A 12,345-nucleotide genomic window follows, 5' to 3' on the forward strand; every position below is an offset into this window, starting at 1 on the left:
AGACTTTGAATAAAAGGGTCAAATCAGACCAGCAGAATACCTCAGCCTACATGTTGGATCAAGTGTTAGAAACTGCTTTTTGACCTTGAATAAAAGGGGAAAGTGGCAAAGACAAATGAGTTTATATGGCTAAGAGTCTTCCAAAAGAACCGGGAGGTCATGAGAGGGGTCATACTTATGCACACCTCAGCGACACCCCAGAGAGCCAAAGTAGATACAACCCTAGGTGCTGGTTCTCCTAAAGGCTATGGAGACCCACAGGGTATATGATCATGGCAGATGGATTTGGAGCTCTGTGCCATATCAGCAGGCCCTACTTTGGAATTTGTGCTCCTGAATGTGATGGAGCTGGACTCAGATGTGACGTTCCTACACATGCCTCTTCTGTCACTTTTACTGAACCTATGGTTGGCGCTAGGGATGGTGCATACTCAGGGGACTTGTATCTCTGGATTCCCCATGTGCCAGTGGAGCCCTGAGCCTCAGAAGAGTTGCAATTCCTACTCTCTGGTTCATTGGACTTACCCAGGTCAGCTAACAGGGAGGTGAAGCTGGTGAACCACCACACCAGGGAATCAAGAGTGCCAACAAATGCAAGCAGAGGAATTGCATCCATCATCCATGTGGAATCTAAGCCCCCTCTTGATCTAGAGGTGGGGTAGACATCATCATCCCAGGGTCCACAGAATGGGGGAATAAAATATGGACTAGAGTGGACTTACTGATATTCTACTATAAAACTATTGCAACTAGTAATAGAAGAAATTGTAGCATTGAGGTGGAGAAAGTGGCCACAGTAGTTGCTGAGGGCAGGGAGAGGGAAAAAGAGATTTGATGTGGGGGCACTTGTGAGACTTTGAGTTGTCCTAAATGATATTGGAGGGTCAGATGCTGGACTTTATATATCCTGCCATAACCCACTGAATATACTGGGGGAGAGTGTGAACTACAGGATAAACTATTATCCATGTGGTGCAGCAGTGCTCCAAAATGTGTTCACCGAGTACGATGACTGTGCCACAATGAAGGTGGAGGTTGTTGGTGTGGTAGGAGTGAGGTGGAGTACATGGGAACCTCTTAGATTTTTTAATGTAACATTTTTTTGTGTGTGAGGTATATATCTTCAAAAAAATACAATTTACAAAAATGATGGGGTAGGGGGTGGGGAGTGGGGTATATGGGAACCTCTTATGTTTTTTATGTTTTTTAAATGTTTTTTAATGTAATGTTCTTTGTGATCTATTAACTTTGATTTAAAAAGTATAAAAAATTTTAAAAAAAGAAACTTTAAAAAAAAATTGATAGGCAGAAAGCCAGAGCACCTCTATACAAACTTTTTTAGTAAATAAAAAAATATTTTTAACCAGATGGTAGAAATAAGCGAAAGTATATTAATTTTGAAATAACCATTCCAGCAGTTGTGCTATTTCAAAGCAGCAATAAAATGTTGGGCAAGGTGGTGCAGTGCCATGGGTAAGGACCATAGACTCTGCCCCTGTTTGGATGGAAGCAGGACCTCAGGCAAGTTATTACACCTTCCTGGGCCTCAGTTTCCCCATCCATACAATGGAAATTATGATAACATCTAACTCAAAAGATTGCGATGAGGATCAAGCAAGATAACATTTGCAAAGCGCCTAGCACAGTGCTTGGCACATAGCAGAAGTGTTAGCTATTATTAACATTACTGCAGTATGAAATATATGCTTATATATGAAATACATAAGATCTTGGAGAATATCTGGGCAAGTCACATTAACAAAATCAAGAGATGCCCCCATGTTCATGCAGTGATCTGGAAGTAGAGGAAAAATCAAGAAGCCAGGTCTCATGCTATTGAAACCATGGCATGCTCCATCTGAAAGTTCCCCTAGACATCATCTCATCCATCCCCCTTAACATTAAGTATGAACAAACTGAGGAACAGGGAGGCTGGGTTTGTTCCTTCATTCATTGATCCATGCACTCATTAATTTGGTGATTTATAAGCTCCTATCTGTGCAAAGCACTGATGTAATCCTGGTGATGAGGAAGCCAGACAACTCCCCTGGCCTCCTGGTGCTTACTGTAGCAGACAGGAGGGGGTGGGAGACAATAAAATACAAACAAATAATCAGGATAACTTCAAAAAAGGAGACGTTTCCAGAGGAGAATAGACTGGGTGATGCAATGGAGAGGACTGGGGTGGAGGCGGGGTGCTCAGATTACCTCAGGTTGAGTGGTCAAGGAGGGCCTCTCTGAAGCAGTGACAAAGGAGCAGCAGGAGGGACTCAGCCATGTAGCGATCTGAGGGAAGAGCACCCAGGCCAAGGAACAGAGAGAGTGAAGGCCTTCAGGCCGGAAAGAGCTTGAGGAGATTGAGGAAGGGAGAAGATGCAGCAGGGGAAGCACGGGGGAGAAGAACGAGGAGACCTAAGAAGCAGGCCAGGACCAGATCATGTAGACAAGGGAGGCCGTGCTAAGGAGGCTGGATCCCATCCTAAGTGCAAGACTTGGTACGGAGGACCTGACGGGACGTGGTTTGTTTTCAAGTGTCACTCTGCCTGCTGGTGGAGACTTGTTAGAGCCACCCAGCAAGTTACCCGCCAAGCCTGGACTGACGCCCAGCTCCTCTGACTCAGAGCTCAACAGGGTTCCCCAGCAGTCTTTGACACTGAGATAGGTCATCTGATCTCCTCTGGTGAATTTAAATAAAGCCCCACAAAAGAGAAACCAGGTGCCAAGCCTTCTTCCGCTCTGTGGAAAGAGCCAAGGCCCTGGGACTCACCCACTTGTGATGTCATCAGTCCGAATGTTCTTGCTCAGAACGTCCCCATCGCTCATGTAGCCGGGGGCGTCCATGCTCAGGCCTTCTGGGTCCATCTCATCGCCAGCCTTGTCTGAGACATCCACGTGGCAGACGCTGCCGCCCCTGGAGGCCAGCTGCCTCCGCAGCGGGGCAGAGTACACGTAGCGGCCCGACTCGGTGTTGATGAACCGGCTGGCGTTGGCTCGAGGCGGATACCCATTACCCATGGAGGGGGCGTCGCCTGCCTGGAGCCGAGGGCTGGACTGGCCAAGTCTCCATGATAGAGGAGTAGGTCTTCCCGTCAGGCTGAGGATACTGCGTCCACTAATCTCAGTGGTGACATTGGTGTCAAACGTGGTTTCCAATGTGCTGAAAAAACAAAACCGGCTTGGGTTAGAGCTCAACGTCCAGTACCCTTTGCGGTTTATATGTTCTTTAATGTTTTAAAAAACTATGAAATAGTTCACACAAATGAAAAATAGGATAAAATGACAGTCACTGAGGTACCACCCAGTGCATTTCCTCTGTTAAAAACAAAAAAGGAAAACTGCACATCTGCATGACATTCTTAAAAGACCAACAGAGACTTTCCGCCCTAAAACACAGTACAACACACCCACTATCAAGGACCTTAACTCAGTGATCTTAACTTAGGCTTTCCAATCCAGGAAAGGGAACAGAAACTACTGAACCCACAAAGATGGGCAAAATGGTTCCCACCCGCCCATGTGTTCGAGGACGCTGCATCACAGCTCTCTTTTTCAAAAGACAGAACACTCTGTCCACTCTGGAGTTCCCATCCCCACATCTCATATCCTCACTGCCCTCCCAACTGAGCAGGGGAAAAGGGTACTGATTTTCTACCCCCTAAGGGTCGTTTCCCCCCAGACTTTTGCCTCTCCCATATTTTGTCCAAAACGACCGCTAAACTTTGGAGTTGAGATCCATAATAACTCAAGTTACATGGGTCAGAACCTGTCAGATTGAGCTCATCCCTGGACATCAGAAAGACTGCTGTGCAGTCAAGCGTCTTTCAGGCCCACCAGCCTCATGCCGCAGAGGCGAGGGTACCTCCTCAGCACTGCGATGGGATTTCCTAACTGAGCAGAGTCTGCAGTTCTTTTCAGAAGAAACTGGAGACGCACTCTCTCCTGCCATCCGAGTATACTGAGGGTCAGGTTCAAGCCAAGAAACCCATCAAGCTATTGTAAGCAATAGTAAGCCAGTTGCAGTGATTATGGTGTAAAGAGGGGTGCTTCCCACCTGATCACAGAGCCACAGGATCCAGCATGTGGCTTCATGCCATCCCCGTATCTTAAGGCATGGGGGGTGGGGGTAATTCAAGGGCACCACAACCCCCCAAGTTGATTCTCCTTTGAAAGAGCCAATTTGGTGCTTCAAGATGTTTTTGTTGTCTCTGATCCCAAAAGCTGCCTTACTTTCTTCATTTTGGGGACCTCTCAGCGTCAGGCCCCAGTTTTATCTAAAGACAGAGCTCACGGTGGTTAACCCTAATGTGTCAAAACTGATGCCAATGGGAAAGCCACTGCCCCCTTAGGTCTCGTTGCTCTCTTAATTTATCATGGAAATTGTAATTTGGGAGTTCAGTGGGGATAACAAGGACTTTTTCTTGATTATCAAAACCAAATACACACCGTAAAACTTCATTCTGCCAAAATCTTGAAGGTGTCCCAGGATTGTACCCTCTTCAACTTCTTGCTCGGCAATGAAAACAACCTGACAAATTTTTCCAACGTAATCCTAGAGTTCATCCAACCAAGTCATATTTTAAACTCTATCATTAGTTTTTGTAAATATTTCCTTACGTATTTTATACACATGCATGACTAACAATATCACTGAGTGCTATGTATCAGAAGACTGGACAGGAATTCCAGTTATTCCCTTTATCACACAGGTCAAACATAGTTCACCTGTTTGTTTCAACAGCCCGCTATTGTTTTGGAAAATGCAAGAAAAGTGAAATTTAAATGGAGTGGTCTACAAAATCCTCTATTGAATGAATTTTAGCAACCTTCTGTTTTTGGGAAGAATCCATCTGCACTGATTTTTGTTCCCTTCCTCCTGGTGTATGCTATTTTTTGTGAATTCTGATACATTTCAGGATCGAGGATATTTCTTCCATTTTCAACCAAATCACTTTGTGAGTGACACGAGCAAACACAGGAGAAGCAGTGAGGAAAACAAGTTACCAGCTAGCTCAGTAAAGTAATTCACGCTGCAAATACCTGTGTGTAACCTGAGTTCCCCGTAAACTGGACATAGTCTCCTCCAAATTCTGCCGCAGATCAGCGATATTCTTTACCGTCCGCAGTCGCCGAGCCTCAGGATCTTCCTCTGGAAAGATGAGAGTTAAGATCCTTTGAATTCTCTGAGAGATTGTGACATTCAAGAGAGTAGCAACTGTGTCCCTGACTTGAACCATCTCCATGCTCAGCACCGGGTCCTTACAGGTGCTGCCTAAGCATCTGAGAGCGAGTGACTGGCTGAGGGGATGCCCAGAGGAAGGTGTTGAAGTCAAGGGAGAAGTTTTTCTTTGCCCTCCAGGTCATTCCTGAAGCAGGTAAAGTCTAACTTGTGGGGGAGGCAAAACACCTCATCTGAGACAGAAGCATTTTCACACTGTCTGCTATAAAGATGTGCACTGGCTAGCTCTGGCTACTTCACAGCCATCATTTTCTGCCCCTGCTAGAAGTGTGGGAGGCATTTTGTGGTGTCACCTATTGGGGGAACAGAGTACTGTCTTTTTGCTCTATTTTACAAATGGAACCAGTAGTGACTAACAAAGCTGCATGTGTTAATCACGCATTAATGAAATTCTGGTGCCTCTACTTATTGGCTGTGTAATTGTGGTGAAGTTGCTGATCCTTTCCATCCCACAGATTCCACAGCCCTAAAATGAGGACAGCAAGCAATAGGACCTACGCCTCAACAGAGGGACTAAATGGATAAGGCATGGCAAGCCCTTTAAGATAGTGCCCACCACAAACACTCAGAAAACGCTAGCTGGTTTTATAGAGCAGGGGAGCCATTGAGAAGCCACAGGCCTTCTTTTTTGGGGTGGGAGGGGGTTGGGCTTCCAGTCCCCACAAGCGACCTGACGCACAGCCTTCCAGTTGGCACTAATATACTAGGAGAGACATACCACAGGCAAGCTAGGAAGCCGTGTCCTCACAGCCCAGCCATGTTTTGGGTTCCCTGGCTATTCTGTTTCATTGGGGCTTATATGAGGAAGAGGAGAAGGGGAGTAACAATAAAAATGATTAAAAGAACCATTTTCCCATAGAATAATTTCAAGGAGAACTGAGAAGACTGAGAAACCACAATCGATGGGCTTTAAAACCCTATGACTCGGGTCCTCATATATATTTTTTTAATGTAATATTTTTACAAAATCAATTAAAAAATAAAAATAAAAATAAAAAAATAAAAAAAAAGAAAGATAAGGACTGTAGTTAGTAGTGAGATTTTGACAATATTCTTTCATAATTTGAACAAATGTCTCATAACAATGCAAGGTGTTAGTGTTGGGTTAATATATGGGACCCCTGTATGATGTTATGCATGTTTTTCTTGTAAGTTCACAACTTTTACTATATACATTGTTTATGCCTGTAAATGTATAAATCATATAAAAAATAAAAAAGTGGGTTAGGGGGGAAAAAAAAACAAAAACCCCTATGACTCTACTAGAATCACCATATGACCTGGCAATCTTACTCTTAGGTCTATACTAAAAGAAATGAAAGCAGAGACTCAAAAATATACGTGTATTCCATTGGCATACAATGTTCATAGCAGCAGAATGTGTGTATGCCAAGGCTCAGAGCAGCATTATTCATAAGAGCCAAAAGGTGGAAACAACCCAAGTGTCCATCAACAGATGAATAAGCAAAATGTGGTATAGCCATAAAATGGACTACTATTCAGCCATACAAAGGAATGAGGTTCCAAGACATGCTACAACATGGAAGAAACTTGAAAACATTATACTAAGTGATATAAGCCAGACAAAAAAGGACAAATATTGTATGATTCCACTTACATGAAATATCTGGAATAAGCAAATTAAAAGAGACTGCAAGTAGATTAGAGGCCAGCAAGGGTTTGGAGAAGGGGAAATGGAGAGTTATTGTTTATTAGGCAAAGAGTTTCTGTTTTAGGTGGTAAAAATTTTCAGTAATAGAAGGTAGTGATGATAGTATAACAATGTACAAGTAACTAACACCACTAAGGCGTACACTTCAAAATGGTAAAAATGCAAATCTTATATTACGTATATTACCACAATAAGCTTTTTTTTAAAAAAAAAACCTAGGATGATTTTTAAGTTTTGAGCAACACTGTTAAGAAATCTCCTTACAGAGCAAGTGGAATTTATAATAGACACTAGGCAAAATTTCCAGCAAAAGTCATTAGTATGGCAATAGGCTTCTAAGAAATGTTATAAACTAATTCTCCTTCGAATATAGACAACGGCTTCCCTAGGGCGACTCCTGGCATGGCTGTGCCTGGAAGCTGGGGGATGGATTAAATGATAGATATAATTATGTGATTTTATGGAGGGAATTTGCTATAGCAAATACTCTATCCTTGAAAAAGCAAGTTTTTTCAATTTCCTCCCCTTTCTTTAACCAAGAGAAATTTGGAAGACATTTTTCTCTTATCTGAAAACTGGTCAAGTTTGCATTTCTCACCCAATTCTTTAAAACACATGTGTATGTATATGGTTTTAAACAAAAGCAGTGACGGATGCCTATTTTACCTTCCCCTAACAGCCCTGGAGGAAAGTAATTGCTGCTATCTCCTGGGCCACAATTAAATACATTTTACTGCCAGTTTGGCCACATTTTCTATCTATATAAGGCTGTCAAAAGGAACTGATCCTTTGGACAGCTCTAGGCCCTATAGTGAAAACTTATTATGAAGCTAAATCTAGGCACAGGCTTTCAACTTAACTTAATCACAACTGTATTTATTATTCCATGTTTCTATCAATGTCGTATCTGCCTGTCTTAGCCATCCTTTGGAAATTCAAAGATCTTCGAGATGGGGATGGTGTCTCACCTCTTACTTTTGGTGACCCCCCCTCACAAATCTGAGAAATAGTAGTGTTGATTGAGCCACAGATGATTGGGTAGTGTAGTGCTGAAGAAAAAAGCATAGACTTTGCGTTCCGACAGATACAGGTTTGATCTTGACATTGCTGCTTATTAGTTACTTGAACTTGGACCTCTTCCAATCTCATCTGCAAAATGGGGGATACAAATCCTACCCTCAGGGAGTTATTAAGGAGGTCAGATGAGATGACACATATGAAGTACCCAGCACATAATGAATGCTCAGTAAAGGAGAACTTCCTGTTTCCCCCTGGGGGGCCCCACTGGGAGATGTTGCTTCCCTCTATAGCATATTCCAAGAGTGATGTAGAGACCTGAAAGTTTAATCCACCTGCTTGCTGAGGTGATCACATTCTGAAATGCTAAATCTGCCTCCCCAGAAGAGGGCCTGAGAACTCAGAATAATTCCCAGGAACATGTGGCCTGACATAATAAAAACACAACAGTGCTCCTGTGGAAATGGCAGGGCACTTCCAGCTCATTCATATCATAACATTTGAGTAAGCTAGTCCATATCTACCTGCAGCTCTCCCAAATTTGCAAAGTACATCTCTCCCTCAAGCCACTGACCATGACTCAGAGAGCAGCACATTCTGAAAGGTCTCCTCTTGGACAAATCTGACTGCATTTAGAAGGTGGCAAGGCATTATGAAAAGATCATTGAAGGCACATGAGCCCTTTACTTGGAAAAGGGAGGCTTAAGGGACATGCTGCTACACGGAAAAGAATGGAAATTGCCTGTGGCTTCAGGAAGCTGAATTATACCCAGTGATTAGAAATGTAAGAATAAAGAAATTCATTATCAGTTAAACCATAAAAAATGGAAGGGCTGCCTTTTGAAGGAATAAGTTAATATTCAAGCAGAGGCTGAGAGATGATTCGTCAGGAGCTATAGAAGGGATTCATGTACTGGATGATAAGCAGGTGGCCTGTGTAGTTCCTTCTAGCTCTACAATGCAAGATGCATTTCTCAACTGTAATGCTATGTAAATGACAAAGTACCACGAGGAAATTCATCTCTTTGCATAAGCAGGGAACACTAAGCAATTGATCAAATATCTCATAAGCGTCCATTTCTAAATAAACCCACCAACTTCACTGCCATTTCAAAGGATTGGCTGTGGATAAATTAAATTCATCCTGATGCTTAACTATTCAGTGTCTCCATAAAAAAATTCACAGTACAGTCACAGATGATTTCTATTGCTTGGTGAAAAGACAAGTCACCCGACTTAAGAAATTTTCATTAGCAACCCACACCATTTGATTTAACACCAAAGAGTGCTTGATTAGGCACAACTGGTCTACCACTAGAGGTCTCATCCCCACGTCAGGTTTTCTGAACTTTTACTTGGTTTTGAAGTACTGGTGTAGAGGTGACATGGAGAGAAAAAGAAGTTAGAAGAAGATCACAGACTGTAATCTGTCACTCTGAAATCTAAGTATTATTTGGAATGTCCTCTGGCTGCTGCTCTCGCAACATGAATTTTGCCAAGACTCATAACGTCTAACAGGAATCCACACAACGCCACAGGACACACGTCTGATACACGCCAGGCTCTGAAACACTGGTGTGGCTCTTTTGATGTGTGTGCATTAGAACACGCTCTGGAATGTGTATGCAGACCTGAATAGCCATCTGAACTCCACACCCTGTTCCCCACAGCTGGTCCTTTTCATGTGCTATTCATGTATCATATGTAAGGGAGCTACAAACCTGGGAGAAAAGAAAATAAAAAATCAAACCCAAATGCAGGGCCCTGGACCACTCCAAGATGGATCACTTACAAGTAGCTTAAAAATGCTGCACCATCACTGTGCCCAGCCAGCAGAATCAGAAGGAAATAGTTAAATCACCCAGATCCTATGAAATTAATACTCTGAGCTATTGGCGAGATGGGTGAGGTTCAGTCACATGGGCTGCAGACCAATTCCGCAGTGTAATGTGGCTATTAAAATAGTGTGGTCATGGATAGTTAGACTAATAAATGGATTTTAAACATGGATTCAATTTTTAACCCAACTCTGGAAGTGGTAAGATATGAGAATGGTAACAGCCACTGCTAACTATGTGGTTTACCACTCACTTCTCAGATTAGATGTTGCTGGAGCACAGGGCACAGAGCTGGGCAATGGGGAAAAGAGGCAGAGAAGGTGGCAACTCAGAGTGCACTGTGGTGGGAATCAGATTTTAGATGCAAAATACTCTTTAAGAAGGCAACATTATAACATTAATAAATATTTGTGGAATTAACTGACAACTGCAAATTTTATGTTTTTATACAGTATGTTATTTTTTATATAGTATTTTATGTTATTACGTAGTATGATGCCCCTTTAAGTATAGTCAAGGTTATATTTAAATAAACTTTAGGCTTTTTTTGGGATAAGAAGCATGCTATAGTTTTCTTTCCAATTAATGGAAAAAACTGAGAACATGTTCTTAATCAGTGCTTTTAATAGAGGTAAGAAAAATAACCCAATATTTAAGAGTTTAAATTTTGTTGACAAGCAACTTTATCTGAGGAGCAAACAAGAAGATCCAAAGTTAAATATCCCCAAGTGACTAGCCTACTGCCCCTAAATGAAAGAAATTGAATATATCTTAAAATGGCATACTAATAGGCAAGAGACTTATTTCCAACCCTGGAGAGGAGAAAGGCTATAAGGAAGGAGAGAAAGGGGGGAAAGAGGAAGAAGAATAAAAAATATAAGGAAAGAAAGAAAATAAGCTTGTTTAGGGCATCAATCAATGCAATGGTCGAATATCTTCAGATCAAGCTGGGCTCACATTCTCCCAGGGGAAGCTTCAGCACCGACAGGCACAGAATTTCTGGGCTCCGTACTCACCAGTGAGTTCTTCCAGAGCAGGCTGTCCACTCTTGGTGTAGTGGCTGGGCTCCATGCTCACGCCCGCTGAGCTGGACTCGGCAGTGATATTCCCTTCAGTATCCGTCTGGGACCTTCACACACAAACCAAAGCAGACACGTGTGTCACGAGAGGCACCGGCCACATCTGGCCCACTGTGGTCCGGCCACAGCACTCACCAGCCCCTCCTTCAGCAAGCTTTAGAACAGAGCAGACCAGCAGACTGACACTCAATAATTCATTAGCCTCATGTGGAGCAAGGTCCTAGATGCAGAGAGAGCCACCGAACTGTAAAAGATGAAATATTCATCGCCCAAATGGGTCTGCCACCCCTCGCTGAGGAATGCTTCTCTGAATCTCCAACAGGATGTAGCGAGACAAATGTTGGAGGGTTTGGATAATTCAACCTGTGCCAAAGAGCAACTTCTAAGTAACCAGCAAGGCCAGCAAGTCAAGCATAAAGATGACTCCATTGACAATCCCCACAGCACCTCCACCCCCAAAACCTTATGACATGGTTCTCTCTGAAAAGGTGACTGTAAAACCAGTCAGGAGTGGGTGCCAAGCAGGAGTGTTTGCCCTCCAGGTCTCTGATTCAGAGTTCAGATCTTCTGACATGAAAGGTCTCAGTTACCATTATTTCAACACTTGACTGAAATTTGTACTTCCCCAAACCTCCTTCATGCCCTAATTTGTCAGGCAAAATGAGGCAATTGCTTCATGCAAAGTTTTCTTGCCACAACTACCACTGCTCATTTAGCCATGACATGCTAATACATAATTACACTCAGATATATAACTCTGGATGTAACATTATTAATTCATTAGCATCCTGAGCTAATTCAACCAGATTTCACTATCTATGAAGAAAGTGCTTGCCAAGAACTGTGTAAAATGGACTTTGGGTATGTGCAGATAAAGAAGCTTAAGTCATTCATCCATCTCCCTCCTGCCCCCTCCCTTTGCCCTCCCACAGAGGCTGCCAGTTTCTAATTCCTGTGATCTCTACCTTTAGAGGATTCTCATAATCCCAGTGCTCCTCTCCACCCCCCTCCCGCCCAGGGTCCAAGACCTCATCTTTCTGCCTAGACCCATATAAGCGCTTGGTAAATGGGCACCCTGCCTCTGGCCGGTGGTTCTAAGTGGCAGACAGGTGCAGGAACCAGCCCACAGATGTATTCTTCTTGGTCTGCATGGTATTGAAAGCTTCTGAATCAGTTGTAATGTTTAAAAATTGGGAGAACTTACAAGAACTATCTGGATCCCTGCCCTCTCTTGGTGAAAACAAGAGTCTGGATGGGAGTTTGCTTTCTTGCAGGGTGCCACCTACTGGCGCCAAGTGGTGGCTGCTCCCTCTGGAGGCGTGGGAGCTACATCTACCAAATCCGGAGCCAGCCAGAGGCACCCACGTACTTTACAATTAATGGCTCAATCAGGCACCTGAATTTGTGACCTCTGTTCGAGATTCTTCCTAAGTGTGGGCCACTCCCCACATGATCCTCCACTGATGTTTGCAACACCAAAGTTTCCCACTGCCCACAGAATAA

General features: G+C 43.3%; 1 protein-coding gene across 8 annotated transcripts in view; it reads right to left on the reverse strand.

Moving 5' to 3' along the window:
• NAV2 (neuron navigator 2) overlaps positions 1-12,345 on the reverse strand; it is a 741,011-nt gene that overhangs the window by 155,960 nt on the left and 572,706 nt on the right. For all 8 annotated transcript variants that reach the window (XM_071218148.1, XM_071218149.1, XM_012525659.4 and 5 more), the window contains 3 exons: positions 10,780-10,892; positions 5,038-5,146; positions 2,768-3,157 (listed from right to left, as the gene is read on the reverse strand). In XM_071218148.1, the coding sequence (XP_071074249.1) occupies positions 2,768-3,157; positions 5,038-5,146; positions 10,780-10,892 (612 nt within the window). The remainder of the gene's footprint in view (positions 1-2,767; positions 3,158-5,037; positions 5,147-10,779; positions 10,893-12,345) is intronic.

Source organism: Dasypus novemcinctus, chromosome 10 (assembly GCF_030445035.2).
Source record: "Dasypus novemcinctus isolate mDasNov1 chromosome 10, mDasNov1.1.hap2, whole genome shotgun sequence".
NCBI lineage: Eukaryota > Metazoa > Chordata > Mammalia > Cingulata > Dasypodidae > Dasypus > Dasypus novemcinctus.